This window comes from Brachyistius frenatus, unplaced genomic scaffold, assembly GCF_029030835.1.
Source record: "Brachyistius frenatus isolate BFR_SWC_R1_liver_20210118 unplaced genomic scaffold, ASM2903083v1 Contig_20, whole genome shotgun sequence".
In the NCBI taxonomy this organism is placed as follows: domain Eukaryota; kingdom Metazoa; phylum Chordata; class Actinopteri; family Embiotocidae; genus Brachyistius; species Brachyistius frenatus.
The window spans coordinates 5,447,844-5,466,008 of record NW_027210619.1 but is presented as its reverse complement, the minus strand read 5'-3'; the positions used below and the strand labels follow the sequence as shown (position 1 = coordinate 5,466,008).

Below are 18,165 nucleotides of genomic sequence, written 5' to 3'. Positions count from 1 at the left end.
TTTTCTGAAAGCGAATCAAATTTCAAATCAAACTTCCTAATTTGCATTTGTAAGAAGCTGGTGTAGAAGAGGGTAAAAAAAAAAAAAAAAAAGCTGTGGCAATGAGTACTGCTGTAGTAAAATATGTCTTTTTTTTTTTTATTATTATATCTGATGACAACTTAAATTGCCATTCAGTCCGGTCTTTATCTAATGCTACATTTTTAATGACATTTTAGAGTTATTCCACAAATGTGAAACCATCACATATGCTTCATATAAAGGAAACAAACATGTATTATTTAAATAAGCATTCTTGCGGCTGGCTGTATTTTTAAAGCAATTAAGGCGGTTGTTTAACTAGGTAATGGGAATGTGGGCAGGTCAGGCAGGCTGTGTCTGCTTTCATTATGGGTCCCAATGAAAATGGTGACTCACCAGGCCAGCAGCGACCTTTCTGTGTTGGACAAACATTTCCCTTCCTCAGAGTGATGTTTGAGCTCTAAATCCCTAAGGTAGAGATACAATTTTAGCTTCTTTTTTTTTAATTGCACTGTCGACAAATGAATGAAATCCACTTCTTCTTATTAAACTGTAAATTGCAATGCACATGAGAAACAATTTCAACATTAGGAAGGGTATAGTGATTGTCTTGAAATGAGGCAGAGATAAATAGAAGATGGGCATTTTTAACCTCAGAAAAGAATTTCTATTCATTGAAGAGGGAAATAATTGCCCTTGTGTGTTCAAAGAGTATACTGCGGGCTCTGAAATACACAAATGTTTTGAGAGCGAAAAAATAATTGAGTGTGAGTTAATTCTTATCAAAGCCTGTTGGAGTGCAACTAATCGACTGAGGGGAGATGCGTCAAAAAGCTGTTGCCTCCAATTCATTTTGTCTATTCAGATGAGAAAATATTTAGTTTTCAATTAAGTAAATCACTATTATTTGTTCCACTCCTGCAGCAGATAAATTGAAGTGATTACACACTGACTTAAAATCCACAGTGCTCTTTTCCAGGTCAAATAAGTCAGTCGGTGCCCAGAGTATTGGCTGTTATGGGCACAGACCCATGACACTGCCTATGGCACTAATTAAAAAAATGTCCCTTTATCAATATTTACAATGAGAGCATGCCGTTATCCTGAAAGTGCATCACACTTTTACACTCGCATGCATTCTGGAAAAATAGCCTGCAATAACAGATACACACTGTAATTGACATAGAAATTGGACATTACTTTTTGAAAGGACTGTGCCATTACAATTACACGTGTTAACCTGTTTACTTGGTGTCCTCATTCCTAAACCAATACAACCACTCAAATGCATTTTTTTTTTATCTACCTTCCATTATGTTAGGCAACTGGCTGTTCATTATTTTCCTCGTAGATAAAAATATATTATAATGTTCTGAGAAACCATTAAGCTGTATTTACACAATTGATGTTATTCAAATTTACATTATTATTGAAGAACTTTGTATAGATTTTAATGCATTTTCTGATTTTCACACAGTCACTGATTTCCATTCATATAATTGCTGTTTATAAATCCACTTGCAGAAACTGAACACTTTGTGGAATAAAGTGTATGTTTTCCAAGGATCAGTGCTCAAAATGTCAGCATTTCCCTTGTCCACATTGGTGTGTGTATCGGCCAGTAACAGCAGATTATTAGGTATTACATTCTGATTATCAATGGTGAATAAAAGGTACTAGCAGATATTGCTGATCTTCGCAATAGATATTCAATTAAGTAGACAACCAATTTCAATTGGTGTCAATTGTTAGGTCAAAACTTATGTATATATACATAATACATATATATATATATATATAATATATAAAACGCTAGTGGGCTTTTATTTTAAAACGAGGGCTTTTAAATTGAATGGATACAGAATGTTGCAGCATTTGGCCAACCAATGGTGACTACAGCCATTTTCTTATCTAATTGGATATGTGATGGTGGCATAAATTCAGCAAACACTAGACATTTTATATTTATAGCCACAGGTGTTTTTGCTGATGCTAACATTACAGCCACAATGTCTTTGCTGCTAGCAGTGGTGCTAATGTTAGCTTGCTGCTTTTGGTATGCATTTAGTACTGGTTGGGTAGGAGTTGACTGATCTGCTGTGTCATCATTTGACTATGATTTTATTGCCTTTGTGCCCTTTTGAAGCCAAAATGGGAACTGGTGAGTGTCACGTAGTGATTGCTGGATAACGCAGTTTATGTAGGGCCATTATGAATCACCTAGATAACCTTGTATGAAACGTGCAGAAAAGAGTACCAACATTTTGTGAGAGGTGCCGGTGCAAGTAAAGACTAGTAAAAGTGCCAGTGTACTTCCTGCCAGGGAAAACTGGCCCGTTTCAAGCACTTTCTAGGATCGTATCTCCTCTGTTTCTGACTCCCTTAGATGATTCAGTAAAAGAAGCCTTGACAAAGGCTGTAAGAGACCACTGAGGTCTTTATATCTAATCACAAATTCATGTTCAGTGCTCACGGAATTGTGCACTCCTTGTGACCCATCAGGAGAACACGAGCTTAACTAACTACAACACTCAAACGCAGGAAGCTCCTCTTCATTTTCTTCATCTAAAACACTAATTACAAACACTGTGGCTATGGAACTGATTTTGTACTATTAAAATGATAACAAGACAATCATAATGACCTTTTAACCTACCTAATTGATTTTTAAAGTTATGCTTTAGCTGCATGAAAGTGAAGAATATGATTGATTGATCTGAAGTCTGCTGTGGTGGTGTTTTAAACATGTGCTTGGACGCAGTTTCTCAGAACTAAATGCTAAATTGAATAGTAGAAGGTAATGCCAACCCTAAGGTTTAGTGTGCTGTCAGAAAGTCAAACCCTGACAATAAAGAAGCACTTAAACACTTAAAAATAAAAAGACTAATTTGAATTGGATACCTTACACACTGCACTACTGGACTCAATACAAATAGTTCTCAAAAGCATTTGCTTGCTTGTCGGAGACCTTGAGGTTACATATGTTTCATACGTGTGTGTTTTTTTTTCATGGTTGTTACAGGGTTCTTGAAGGTCAGGTGTCAGTGGTGAAATGGACTTCTTGTCAGCATGGATCGTGTCTCCTTCAGCTCTACCCTTTCTCTGTCTCATCTTGGGTAAGAGAATCAAATGTCACCATGGAGTTATCATTACAGTAACTGCGGCCTTTTCAAGTCTCATCTATGTTCAGGCCATTCAGCTGAGCACCGGGAACCTTGACTTTATTGAAGCCGCAATTGAAATTTCACTATAACGTAAAAGCTAGAGTGTGTTTACATAGAGAAAGTTTCCCTCTCAATCTGCCTTAAATAGCACTTTATAGTGGTTCATGTTCTGAACAGACTTAATGTTATACCTTTCTGCAGCTGAACTAATCTATAATCAGTTATAAAATCAAGATTGTGAACAGGACTTACTATTAACACTGCCGTTATTATCCTGTTGTGTTTGCTTCGAGGGAAACCATATGCTGCATGTTTTTCACGCTTTTTAGCTGAGGGTCAGGCAAAAAGAGACCTCAGGTAGAAAGGAACAGTTTGTTAACAATTTTATTTATGGAAAAGGGCAAACCAGGCCAGTTTTTATACTCAAATGGTTTCATCTTAACACTCCCTCAGCTGTAATATGCCCAACAGTGACTTTACTGGTAGGGCTGTTCGGTACGGTTGCTAAGGTAAAATATCCAGGGTGAGCAGTAAGGATCGACTGGTTATCAGCCTGGCCGATTTAGCATTTTTACGATTATCGGAATAGGGAATTTTTATTTTTTTATTTTTTATCTTTATTCAATCGCCGATAAAATGAATGAATTAAAAATACGCTGCTTTGGTTCTGATGCAGCGTCCCTCAGTCTAAGTCAACCACTCTGTGGTGTTGAGCAATGTCCCGCCCACAGCTTTATGTGATTGGTTACACTTCATGAGTAATGGCCAATCAATGCTGATAACCAACGCTGTCTCACAGACAGCAGAGCAGAACAAAGAGGGGACGCAGGAATGTTACTCGAGTAGCTACACTTGTTACGTGACTGTAAAAAAAAAGCGCAATAAATGCCCAAACTTAAGCTATCAATGAACATACCCCAAGCACATTTTAAAATCATGTATTGAACATTCTGCTGGTGCCTCGATAAAGGATTTCTTTTTTATAATAAATACCCCACATTGCAATATACCTTCATAAAAAGATTACATAGTGGTGGCATTTGTTTATTTAAAGTCATTTGAATTAAGTTTTGTGTTCGAATTTGTTATTCCAAATTTTGACACAAAGATTTTTTATTTTTACTGCAACTTATTTTTATCTGTTCCAAATATTGGTTTATCGGTCTCCTTGATTACCAATAATCGGTATCCCCCCTGAAAAAGCCATATCGGGCGACCCCTAATGAGCAGTATTCTGATGTGCGTGCTGTCATTGATACTTTTTAAACCTTAGATATTGTCCTCCTTTTTTTTTACCTCTGGCATTGAGTACTTCATACAGAAAAGATATAACACAGAATCAATGTCACTTCTGCTCATGGTTATTATGCACACAGTTTCCATGGTGATTTCCACAATGACCTTCACTCCATGGAACTTAAACACATAACCCGACGTTATTTGAAAGTATAGTGTGGAACATCACCTTATTCATATATCCTACCACCTTATGACAGGAGAGTAAAATGAACCTTTAAATTTAACATTTGCATCAATAGACACCATTAGACAATACCGATATATGAGGTGCGTGCGGCTGTACCCAGACAATATGTGAACTCGTATCTGGAAACGAATTTGCTACTCTTGAACAACAAATAGACAATATCTTTATCTTAATATGTTCAAAATGAATGTGGAAATATGGGTTGAAAGAGACCAATGCATCCATACAGCACGTCATTATAGACATCCACTCTTGAGGAATGGAAATCAACATTTCACAGCAGACATTTCGACAGTTCATAGCAGGAAAGCACTGATGTAATTAATACCATTTAATTAATGAGGGTTGCATTTCATGTAGTTGTTGCAATTTCAGCACCATGCTATTTTACACAATACTTGCTTACTGGCAATCTTACGCGAAAATGAGCCGTCAATATGTTATTACCCGCACTTGTGAAAGGATAGTTCATTAAAACAGGCTGACTTTAGACTTCTTTTAAAGCTGTTTTTATATGTATGTGTGTATATTATTTGTATACCAACATTATCAAATGCTTGTAATTTAGTGACGCGCACAGTCACAATCTTACAGAGAATTACAACCCGTTTTAGCTGTATGTAATCTTTTTTGAGTAGCCAGAGATTTCCCTCAAGGGTCGGTGGAGACCAAAACAGAATAAAAACCAAAAGTGAGTGTTGAATTAGGCCTGGTCAACATGAGCCAAACACGTCGTGATATTTCGGGGTATTTCAGGGATCACGATACTCTTGATGATGTCACAAAATACCCCCAAAAAGATTGAATCATTTATCTCAACAACACACAATTGCCACAAAATCTGCGTCGTAGTTTTAAAGGCCATCATAATCCATAAACACCACGCCTCTAAATATTCAATAAAAAAAAAACCGAACATATCTCCGTGGTTTGTTGGGCACCTGATCTTTTATAACCAAACTGCTTCCACGCCACTAAAGTCGCTCTGCCGTGGAGCCGCTTTCAGCGACGCTTGTTGTAGTTCACAAGTTATGGTACATAATGTTAAGTCTTTACATCGGGTCGTACTATCGGCCTTATCACGATTCGAATCTGTTTTGACATATTCGATATGTTAACGATATTATCGTGAACAATCCGATACCGTCACCTTCAACCAGACTGAGAGAGAGGAGTCGTGTTGTTTTTGACGACGAGCGGGAAACAATACAACGTATTTTTATGTTTAGGTTTTAACTTCTTATTTTATTTTCTTGTTTTAAAACCACCGTTTATCTGTAACATGCTAAGAATAATGAGAATCAGGAGCCCAATCAAAGAAGGTTAATTTAGTCAAACTCTCCATAATTGCAGTTTTACATGGTATTTTAAGTTTTGCTAACTTTAGCTAACACCAGCCACAATAAGCTACTCAGTAGTTAATAGCCTCAGTGGAAAAAAAAACCTCTAATTGTAAAGAACTGAGGAAGCGTTTTGCTTTTTAGAGTTTTTCCATTTAGGACATGAAGATAGATATGTTCACTGGTTTTTGATATGGTATATTCTGTATCTCAGAAAAATGCAGCGTAATTCTATTCTATCAGCTATTGTGGACCATTGTTGAGGATTCATTTATGTAAACTGTATGCAAATATGCTCCTGTGTTTGGTTGTTTGTATGCATCCTCTGTAATGGCCAATCTTGCCCTTCATATTTGACGTGAGGTGACTGGTTTAGCCTTGATCTAAGAGCTCTGCCTCTCACTCATGTTGTCAGATGCAACAGAGCATGCACTTCACAAACAACTTGGTCATTTCTTCATTGAAGGTCAAGATTTAAACAGCCCAATGGAATCAGGCTGGCTTCTCTGTGGGGCATTGTTTGAACGAGACTCGTGCTTAGATATTAAGCACTAATTGGGGTATGCGCTTGCATTTGGCTCCTTGAACTGAATTTATTCATAAATGCGTATGTATAATAATCATATAATCCGAGCCCCAGTGTTAAAGACTGATGGTGGTATGCTGCTACCTTCTGTACACCAGCGCACTGCACCACATAGTGTCACCTAAGAGCCAGGCTGAAGGATGGCCAACACCACCTATGACAAACAAGGGGGATTAAAGTGATAATCATTACTCTTCCCAGGAGGAATTAGCTAGTGGGACACCGACATTGAAGAAAAACCGCAGGTGAACAAGGTCTCTGATACCCCATGCTTTTTTCCTCCTCCCAATACCCTATCTGCATGGCCGAGGGGGGATTTAATTTGCAGTAATTACTTTATTGACTCATTTTCAGGGCCGTATCACTGCAGTTTCCCATCAATAAAACATATGCCGGGATGACTAATGTGGCCAGACACAATGGGGTGCCTTCTCAGACAAAGACCACAGGACTGCTTCCCTGTGGTGTATGTTTATATCATACTGCCTCTATTCCTTTTATTTCCATCATAACACTTCTCACACATAGTCAGCCCTGATTATTCTCCATCTTTTTACATTATATCTCATCACAACCCTTTGCGGCTCTGCCATACTACTAAAACTCCTTCTCCTTTTTATGGCTCCAAGGCATGCAGGCCCAGCAGGCCTTCAGGTCTGAGCCCAGGAATCTTACTGTGCGGATGGGAGCCACAGCTGTGTTGAGGTGTGAGGTGCTGCGGGCCTCAGGGACTGTGCAGTGGGTGAAGGATGGCCTCCTCCTGGGACCTCAGCGAAGCCTGCCAGGCTTTCCACGCTACAGCATGATTGGAAACCCCAAGAGAGGTAAACAGGGAAACTCACAGAATATAGTCTCTGTCCTATTGGCCTTCTATGGATCCATCTAAACAACATAAACTTGTTTTATAACAGCTCCATAAAAATACATCAGAATTAGTTATCAGAGATACCCTGTGGTTGAAAGAGGCTTGTAGTATATAGGTTTGTCAAAGGATAAAAAAAAAAAAAAATCTCCCAGATGCAATAAACTCTGGGTAATATTAAGCCACCATTTGGGCAGCAACGTGATGCCATATGTGGAAAGGGGACATTGAAGTACGATCTACCAAATAGATTTACCCAATTACATGCTGTCAGTATTAGAATAAACCTATATACTTATTGTTTTATTGTGACATAAGGTTCTCATGGTTTTAATTATGAAGCACCGTACACAGCTGAGAAAGCATCCAACAGTACAGCTTGATGGTGGCTGCTCTACAAAGTAAATGAGATGAGGTCGTTGCTATGGCTTCAAAGTGCTGTAATAAAGCAACAAAGACATTGCAGGAACATTATGGCTGTCAATACAGGGAGCACCTGGGGCTGGGCAGGTGACGTGATTATCAACAGCCACTCACAAATCCCCCTTATCCTGTCACTCACATGTGAAGACAAAAAAAAATAATAGAAATTTAGTGTCAGCTAATCAGTGAAATGTGGCAGAGAATAAAGTGTGTTGCAGAATCTGCACCACAGTCTATAAAAAGTAATAGCCAATTAGAAGGCAATCCTGAGTAAGAGAAGAGCATCTGTTCCTGATCAGCCCACAACTAGACAAACCGCACTTCACTGTTGCACAGTGTGGGAGACCGCCAATGACATATAAACACTGAGGGACGCATATGCCTATGCACACATACAGTAGTCATACTACTTTGTACATAAACAAACATAAAACACAAAAATATTATTTCTCCCTTGATTTGTTGTCAGTGAACGAATTAGTAAGCATTACATCAGATACGGAGTTTGGAAAATAAAATCTTGCCACCTTTTACATCCAAAATGACAAAAAAAAAGACCACGCACATATGAATTTCAAGACTACAAACACACACAAGCTGCCAACCACTCATATGCTCACTCATGAATAAAATAGCCATCAGTGCAGGTACACTTTCCAGGAAAAGAAACTGCAGACTGATGTATGCAATCACTTTTCACCACACAGAAAGAGCAAAATCATTTAAGATGACACTTGACAGCACTTGATACACCACAAGTTTTCACTGATTGTCACCATCAGTGATGTTTATTGATGCTTATAAAAGCCATAAATCAAAGATTCACACACACAAGAGAGGCCAGCGTTGATTTCAACATATACTTACAGTAAATGTAGCACACTTAGCTTCAGAAAACTGAAGGAATGATGTAAATGTGAACATGCACGAGCCTAGGTTTGTGTGAAAAACTCTGATTGTGAAGGCAAACACATAGATGAACAGATGAAACAGCCTGATCAAGGCATCCAAGCATTAAGTATGTCTTTCTTGATCTATTTTCAATGATTGGCCACCAAGCAGTAATTTAATTGTAGTGCATGGCACGCAGCCAGTCAATCAGGCAAAATGTAATTTTAACGAACACACGACATCACATACAGCAAGTGTAGCATATTTTTCATGACTGATATCAACTATGGTCACACATGAAGATCAATTTAACCACTTACTGGGATTTCTTGTGTATGGCAGCCTGGTAACACCAGAATGTCTTTGCAAATAATGTCTTTGTCAAGTTAAACATTTTTATCCTGTAAATCCTTGCCAGTTTTCATATTTTACTTTATCTCACTTTTAAATAATAATCCAGTACAGAGTCAGAAAAAAACAAAAAGTGATAGTGAGTTAACAGCTCGTTCACACCTGTCTCATCGTGAGAACTGTCTGGATATTTCATTCTTGAAATAATTAAGGCTTTATGTCGAATCAGTTTTCACCTGATATTATAGAGGAGCACTAAACACATGATGATTAGTCTAATTCACAAGACTAATCCAGTCAGCATTCATCTCCTGTTCTGCTACCTGTGTATTACTGTTTTCAAAATCCCAGTTGCAACTTGGATGGGCATTTCAAGCAAAAATACTATTTGATATTTGCTAGGAAATATTCGACTATTATTCGAAGAACCCCTCCACCAGCCGCCGCATGTACGCGCGCACGCACACACACACACACACACACACACACACACACACACACACACACACACACACACACACACACACACACACACACACACACACACACACACACACACACACATACACATACATAAAGAGAGAGGGACTCACTCATACAATAAACTTGGTTTTAACAAAGGTCAGACTTCAAAAACCCTCACCTTATTGGACAAAGCTGTTGAGAAGCATGTCTGTAGCTATCATCTTTAAGATGAGGGCCGTTGTTTGCTCTGCACATCAAACCTCAAACTTATTACATCTAGCGATAAAGCTAGTACCCATTGTTTTGTAATCTGTGGATGGACCGTCTGTGGGTCATGCAATAAGGCAGGCCTGCTTGGGATTTATCCATTTAAATGCCAGGGCTCACCTCCCAACATGTCCACCAAGACAAGTCCCCCCCGACTCTATTTTGCAAAGACACTGTTGCCCCATCTCGGGCTTAGTGCTGCCTGAGGCGATTATGATTGGTTTAAAGAAATACAAACAAGCCAGAGCGGGTTTTTTTTTTTTTTTTTTTTGCCCTCTATCGCAGATTGATATATTGGTACAGCCAATTCTGGAGAATAGCCTAAATGACAAGCTTCCTGAAAAAGGAAGGGAAGTGAATAGTCATCAAATTATGGACTTTTTTTCACTCACAAAAAAATGTAAGTGGGAGAAACTTTGTCTGTACAGTCTTGCACAACAATTGATACTACAAAATGTTCTCCTTCTCGTTCGCTGTTCCTTTGGTGCTGACATTTCACAGTTATGTAACACTATGTGATTTTTAGATTTAGGTCCAATGCAGTATTGCATACTTGTTGAGGGGAGATGGTATTCTGCTGCAGGCATAATGGCTATATAGATATATTGCATCCCAAAATTGTGAAGGCCCTGGATTAAATAAATACAGAATAATGGATAAATAAGTAAATTGTGTTGCAGCGATCTACAATCCCCCCCGACCACAAATACACACTCTCTGCAACTTGATTGTACTATTTGTGAGTAATTTCAGGACAGAGGAATATGATTAATAACTTCAATGTCTCTCCCTCTCTGCACTCAATGATAACTTAGATGTGAAAATTGCTTCTGGTTGGTGTTAATTATCTTGCCAGCTTAGTTGACGCGTGCATTTTTAGGCCTGGGCGGTTGTCAGACCAAGATACTATGTTCCACATGTTAGTAGGCTGTGAGCCATCAGGAGCTGGAAAACCGACACTAAACAGCATCTAATCCCCACAGGTTATGGCAATGCATCAAACAAATCAAGCCCGGTTGGCATGCCAGAATATCAGAAGAGAGATACAGAGTGAGGTGCTCTGCCTGGCTCCAATTAATAGACAGTTTATTCAGTCGACATTGTGAATCTGGAATTGGATTTCATTTACCACACTGAAAATTCATTCTGAAACAAAATGCCTGTGTGAGTATAGACAACTGCTTGCATGTCAATGGCAGTGTCTGCACCAAGTGAGATGTTTCCATTTTACAGACGTAACAAATTTGTCTATTTGTAGCCAAATCTTCCACCCGAAAGTCAGTATTAGAGTATCTTATTGAATTGATATTCCAGACTGTCTTTGAACAAATTGCTTTTATTGTTAATTTTCTCATCCCGTAAAGTACAAATGGCTTATAAAATACACACACAAGAAGTAGGGCCTCCACAAAGTACATCAATATAGTGTCTATTCAACAAATCGGTACAGTCGTTGTTATATTTAGTGGAGTGTGAACAAGAAAAGTAAATGAACCCATCCTCTTTTTAATTATTTACATATATTTAGTGTGCACACCCTCATCACAAATATGTCACAAAAATAATGAATATCTCCATTTCTATTGCAGGGCAGTATCATCTTCAGATTGAAAATGCCCAACTGGAGGATGACACCCTCTATGAATGTCAAGCGGGACCGTCTGAGAGCAGTGGAGCAATTGTTTCCAACACAGCTGGAGTCACTGTGCTAAGTGAGAGAAAAAAAATGGAGTGTGTTAACAGAGGAGATTTGGGACTGATAAACATGTATTTTTCAAAGTGACAAAAGGATGTATATGGCACAGTGAGCATTTTCGGTAGTCCAGTAACATACATAACCTTTTGACCGTTCATCAGCATATAAAGAGCTGCTAAATATTCATTCCTATTGATAAGGAGCTTTCATTTGTTTAAAATAAGGCAGTTGCATTTTGAAGCAGAGACTGAATTAAGTGTGTCCTTGGTACAGTCTTACAGTATTTCTCTTATGCCCGAGTATGAACCATGAAGAATGTCACAATATTTCCAACTTTTCGGATCGTATTTATTTCTTTAACAAGCACTGTGCCATCCCTGCATGTTCCAGTAGGTGCATGGCTTTAACCAGCACAACCACCACAATATGAAGTAACAGTGGAGCCTGGATTCCTGAGCAAGCCTCAGGGCGATTCGTGTCTCTTCCTTGCACAAGAATAAATTATAACTGAAGTGATTGAAAACTTCCTACGCAGACATGGACGGGAATAGATGCAATTGTGCAACTACATTAGACCACCTGTTGTCACTCTATAACAACCGATATTTGTCTCTCTCTCTCGTTCTCTCTCTCTCTCTCTCTCTCGCTCTCGCTCTCTCTCGCTCTCTCTCTCTCTCTCTCTCTCTCTCTCTCTCTCCCTCTTGCTTGTGGGAGCAAGTCCATATGTGGCAAGGAAAGGAGTCTAAAAGAACCTTTCTTCTCTAGGCACAGTTCATTTACTTACACCCTCCCTCCTCATTCTCTCCCTCGCACTCAGGATTTCTCTTTGGTGACCATGGACTGTGGGGGGAGGTTTGGATAGCTGGGTCGCTGTGGCGATTCTAGCGGCCTCACTCTCCTCTGGGAAGAGAGCAGGTTTTTCTGACATCAATGGGCTGGCGGGAGGGACGGTGGGTGGTGTGGGGTAAGACGAGGCATAGACTGCAGACGTCTCTTTTGAATGGCTGCGTTCTTTTCTGCACTGCAGCAGTTTTATGTCCTACAGCACGCCTACACCTGCAGCCACAGCAGACTTGACTCCCACATTTATTACCTCCGAGATGCCTATCGCACGTGTGCCCATATACACAAAGTGGACACAATGGCCTTCGGCTTTGTCGAAAAGGTCAAAATGTGTGGGAATTATGTTGATGTTGCATCAGGGATGGCTGGTAGCGATATTGACCATGACTGAAACCTACTCTTTCAGATATGGATCGTCTCCACACATCTCAGTAAGTGTTTTTGTTCTGTGTCTTGGGATCACTTCCCAGCTGTTGATCATTTAAGATGGACAGTTGCAGCTGTACCATTGCAAAGGGCAAAGAGTGAAGCGACTGACTTAAAAAGCACGCCGTGGTCCTAAAGGGTCATTTGTTCCACTCCAACAATTCAAGTGATTCAAAATACGTGACTAATCTGGGGCTTGATAATGAGCTGATGAATTCAATCTCCCGTTAGTGCTGAACTGGGACTGGAAACTGTGCATCTTTTTGAAGAGTGCTGTCTCTGATGAGTTTCCCATGGACTTTTCCATCACTGAACTACAGCTCCCAAGGCCCCACACCCCTGGCCAGTCAACCATGGCCATATCCCATCGAGCTCTGCATCAAATCAAAACACCATAAACTCTTTATGAGGCAATACAGTAGGGGAGAGGGGAGGAATTTGAAAATAAAACAAGAGATTGCTGGTTGTATAATTGGATTCTTGGGTCAGAGGGAGTGGTATCATGACTGGCTAATTCAAGATGGATCACCACAGGCAATAAATATCAGGGATAGAGGCAAAAATGTCAATAAGCCCCATCCACGGGCTTACAAAGAGATGTTTTCAAGACATTTCTATTGGTGCAACATAACTCCTGTGTGTTTTTACCTTCCTGCGGAGCTTAGATAGGGGATTACTGCAATAGGCAGATCAAGTGGCAGTGAGTAATCCATGACAATAACAACCTCTATACCCCCTCTGCTGAAACCCCCTCCTCTGCTAAAACTTACCCCGCACTGTGCCCGTCACATACCTGACACATCCTGTGTCTCGGTTTATACCATTAGCCTTAGCATTTAATCCTATTAATGAACAACTCTCTCCCTCACCACATTGCATGCATGTACAGATGCCTCCTGTTCAAAACAGTTTTTGATGTGTTCTGGTTTTAGACTGTTACTCATTCAGTTGCCATAGTTGGGTCTCACAGAAGTGTGTGTGCGTGCATGTGCGTGTGCGTGTGTGTGTGTGTGTGTGTGTGTGTGTGTGTGTGTGTGTGTGTGTGTGTGTGTGTGTGTGTGTGTGTGTGTGTGTGTGTGCGTGTGCGTGTGTGCGTGCGTGCATCTGTGTAAGCTTAATATCAATGTTGGTTGGAGGTTAGAAGACATTTTAGGAACCAGGGCTATGGTGAGGTTTTTTGCAATAGCTAATGAGTTTAGCACTTGAAGAGTATATAATGAGCCTTCATTTTATGATTCCCTGTTATGAATAATGGAATTACTTATAAATGGGGGCATAAGCAACGTAAAACATGGCGACTTTATTCGTCTTTGTTCACGAAAAGTTCTGTAAGTTGGCCAAGATGTAACCCCATCAGAGGATGATGTGTTATACACTGGTCTGAGGGTGTGCATGCTACAGTGCCAGATGGATGTTAACAGTGTCAGGGTCTGTCTTTACAATTAGCGGGGGAACTTCTGCTAAATAGTCAAATGAGACAGTAAGGGGTTTGCTTTTAATTCTGTTTGGAATTAATCGTTAAGGTAAAGTCAGTTCAGTCTTTGCACGTGTCAGATGTATTTTCTGTAAATGGCCATTTGGGAGATGGACGCTGACAAATGGGAATGTAACTGTTATTTATTGGATCCCAAAACAAAGAGAGACATAATGGGTGGGACAGGGAGGAGTGGTGTGTGGGTGGATGGGGGCTGATGGAGGTAGAGCTGGGAATGTTTCATTTCTGTCCTAAACACCTTCTCCCCAATAAACGGAGAGGATGCAGAAAGGAAGAGGGAGACAGAGAGACAGAGAGAAAGGGAGAGCTGAAAAAAAGAGCACTGTTCTAGCAGCTTTCATTGCCAGATATCACACACCTGAGACCTACAATGTGTGTGTGAGAATGAGTGAATGTCTTTTTATATGCACATGTGGGTATGGTGCATGGATATATGGTGTTACCCAATATTTGTCTTTCACAGATAAAACTGATGAGTTGTGTCTGTCTGACAAGTCATATCTCCATTAGCTTGTATGCTGTTCAAGCTTTTTGGAGACTGTTTATCCTCTTGGCCTTCTCCAATATTTTTCAGAGAATCAGGTTGGTATCACATGTTAGACCATGCACATACACACTGGTGCCTGTTTTTAGAGCAAAGTGAGATGAATGTAGCTTGTCTGCACATTCACGCGCCTGTGTCAGTGTGTTTGTGCGAGCAAATCTGCATGCACTGTAGACTTGAGTTTATCTTTGGGTGTTTGTGTAAAGGAAAAAAGGGAGTATGTGCATCTGTATGTGAATGAGCGAGAAGGATAGGTGGAAAGAGCTGCTTATGCATATTGATGTGTGTCTGCTAATCTGCTTCTTATCTGCCTTATCCATCCATCCGTCTGTATTTGTGTAATGAATCGAATTTTGCGGCTCACTGTTTCTCGTCTGAACTGCAGGCGCAAGTCCCTGCCTATCTATTTTTGTGGTAATATGTACCATAATAAGAGAGATAGAGCTAGAAAGCAAAGAGAAAAAGAGATGGGCAAAGTAAAAGAGCTGATAGGCAAGTATACAAAGAAGGCGCAGAAAGAGTTAATCAAGAGCACAGCGTGTTGGATGTCTATTCTTGCTTCTGAGTCTATTAAATTAAATAGAATGTGTTTCGTAGTTGTCCACATGTGCTATCACATTTGCACAAACATTGGTGTGTTTCTAAGTTCATCGTGGCTGATTGGGTCACATGGTTTCCCTGAGTGGATGTGAGGGATGGTGGGCTGTAAGTCCCAGTCCAAGCTGGAATACACCTTCCTCCGCGCTTCTGCAGTTTAACTGCAGTGTGTGTGTGTGTGTGTGTGTGTGTGTGTGTGTGTGTGTGTGTGTGTGTGTGTGTGTGTGTGTGTGTGTGTGTGTGTGTGTGTGTGTGTGTGTGTGTGTGTGTGTGTGTGTGTGTGTGTGTGTGTGTGCGTGTTTGTGTAGGGGGGGGTGCTGCTGCTGCTCTCCTAGAAAGGGATGATGGAGTGAATGAGAGATAAGAGAAACAGGCCAGCAGGAGCAAGCGAGAGAAAAATTAGATACCTACCTGCCTGCCTCATTTGTGAACATATCATTATTCTTATTTTAGGATTTGTTAGGCTGCCAGACACTCCTCGAGCACAACAAGTGATGCGCCTATATGTGAATTGTGTGGGCCTGAGTAGATTGAGAGTGCACGGGCTGTCAATAGATGCATGGCCCAGTCATCTTCTCAGGGAAGAGGGGGAAAAAACAAACAAATGCATCTCATTATTGCCGTGCGTGCCTCTGCGGTGCTCTGGGTAACCCATCACAGTCCACACAGATTCAATTGCTTCTTTTAAATCAGTTTGAAGCTGCAGCCACATCTCATCTGTCTCAATAGCAGACTAGAGTCAATGGGCGACTCTGCACACAGCAACAGCTCCTCCTAGTGGTCAAGAATTCATTGAACGTGCCAAGAAAGCCGGGAAGAGCTGTTGAATGGGTGCCTGTTAGGTTGCTTGTGGTCCAGCTGTTTAGCCATACATTGGCAGCGAATTTATCTCTGAATTCAGCAGCAGCTATCTTCCTGCCCCTGTTATCCTCTACAGCCTGTCTTACACTCACTTTTCATTCTTGCCATATCTCTTTCCTCCTCTGCCAGTCTTTCATGTCTCTCACACACACCTTCCTCTACTTACCGGCTCCCCATTCTGTCTCTTAACTCAGGCAGCCTTTTCACTTGATCTCTGATGAAAGAAAAACAACCTTCATAGTTTCTAATTCTACAGGCTCATCCACTCACTAAAAGCTGGCACAATATATGGTCAGTTTTCTATAGAGAGTGCATGATTTAACTAATAGTTGCGGTGAAGAGGAGCTAACAGATCCGCAGAATAAATCTTTGATAATTAGTTGGTGACAGATTTCTCAATTCACTGCCAAACAATGTTTGGTCCCTTGTGTTAAATGCCATGTTGTTGTTTTTTCTGGAATCCCTATTTATGGTCAGATAAAAGGATTGTAGAGTAGAAAAGTAGAGAAGTGAAGAATGCTTTGATCAGTCCAGAAAGCACATATTTAGCTTGGGGGTGATCTGAGTGGAGAAGTGTTTGGTGTTTGCTATGATAGATTAGCACTGGATCGTTTTCATCATTGTTTCATCTCTGCATTCTCTTCTTGTCCTCAATTTGTATTCAAAAGCAACAGAACATCAAACCTCACTGTAGTAAATCACTCAAAAGCTGACAGAGTGACATTGCACTCACTCCTAAATGCTACAATCTCATTGTCATATCATTGCATGAGCTAATATCCATCTGTTACAGCAGCAGCAGCAGCAGCATATTGATGTCACAAGCATAAAACTTGAGCTGTTGTTTCTCCCCCGCAGTCCCTCCATCTAAGCCATACTTAGAGGTGGACATGGCAACACCTTGGGTGTCAGGGAAGAAGTACACCATCACTTGTGTTGCCCCTGATGCAAAGCCTGTAGCTGAAATCACACTTTTTAAAGGTGAGTCATGCTTTCTGCTGCATTACATTTGATAGTGATTGTCAGCTTGACAGGCTGGAACAATTAAAGAGCAACAGCCTTTCTGATACTCTACACTGTGGGATCTCTAAAGCATATGAAAACATTACAAGGGAGCCAATGCAAGTTCAGTAAAGATTTCTTGTTTTAATAGTTTTGGAATAGCTGAGTTAAAAGGAGAGACTCTGTGTGGGAGGAAAATAGCCTGAACATTTGAATTTCCAATTTCCACTGACTTTGCAATTGCACGTACAATGGATGCTCCTAGTTGTTTACAAAAACAACCACAATTTCCCCACTTTTTAGTTTTTACCTCTTGCTCTCCCGTCACACCTATTATACAACATCGTGCAGAGATGTGTTTTGTTTCCCCTGTTAGTGTGAATATGATTACCGGGTTGTGCTGTAGGTCTAAGATATATATTTTCCTCTTGTTAAAATGTATATCCTTATTGTATTCAATAAAATGTAATCATGTTCTGGTGAAATGTTTTATCTTGGCACAGATTTGATTTAAATTTAAAGAAACAGTGGTATATGTTACTGTAGCACACACAGATAAACATATTTATCATATTTCAGTATTTGCCATTCCACATTAGAATGACACATGTTTCTGTTTCACCTGAACAAATTTACACACTGTATTCTCCCCTTTTTGTGCGCCTTCCCCTGATTGTGTCTTTTAGATGGAGTCGAGCTGACAGGTGCAGAGTCTTTCACCATGTCTGGCTCAAAGGATAAGCTTCTGAACACGCATGCTGAAGTAACGTATGTGTTCAACCTGCCTGCCAGACTCATTCTCCTCACCAACCTGCTCAATCTCCCCAAGTCTGTCTGTGTTTCCT

General features: G+C 40.2%; 1 protein-coding gene across 1 annotated transcript in view; it reads left to right on the top strand.

Moving 5' to 3' along the window:
• Positions 1-3,059: 3,059 nt before the first annotated feature.
• nphs1 (NPHS1 adhesion molecule, nephrin) overlaps positions 3,060-18,165 on the top strand; it is a 35,222-nt gene continuing 20,116 nt past the window's right edge. Inside the window, exons 1-5 of the mRNA XM_069695552.1 lie at positions 3,060-3,137; positions 7,227-7,421; positions 11,446-11,568; positions 17,177-17,299; positions 18,007-18,088. Of these exons, the coding sequence (XP_069551653.1) occupies positions 3,074-3,137; positions 7,227-7,421; positions 11,446-11,568; positions 17,177-17,299; positions 18,007-18,088 (587 nt within the window). The 5' untranslated portion in view covers positions 3,060-3,073. The remainder of the gene's footprint in view (positions 3,138-7,226; positions 7,422-11,445; positions 11,569-17,176; positions 17,300-18,006; positions 18,089-18,165) is intronic.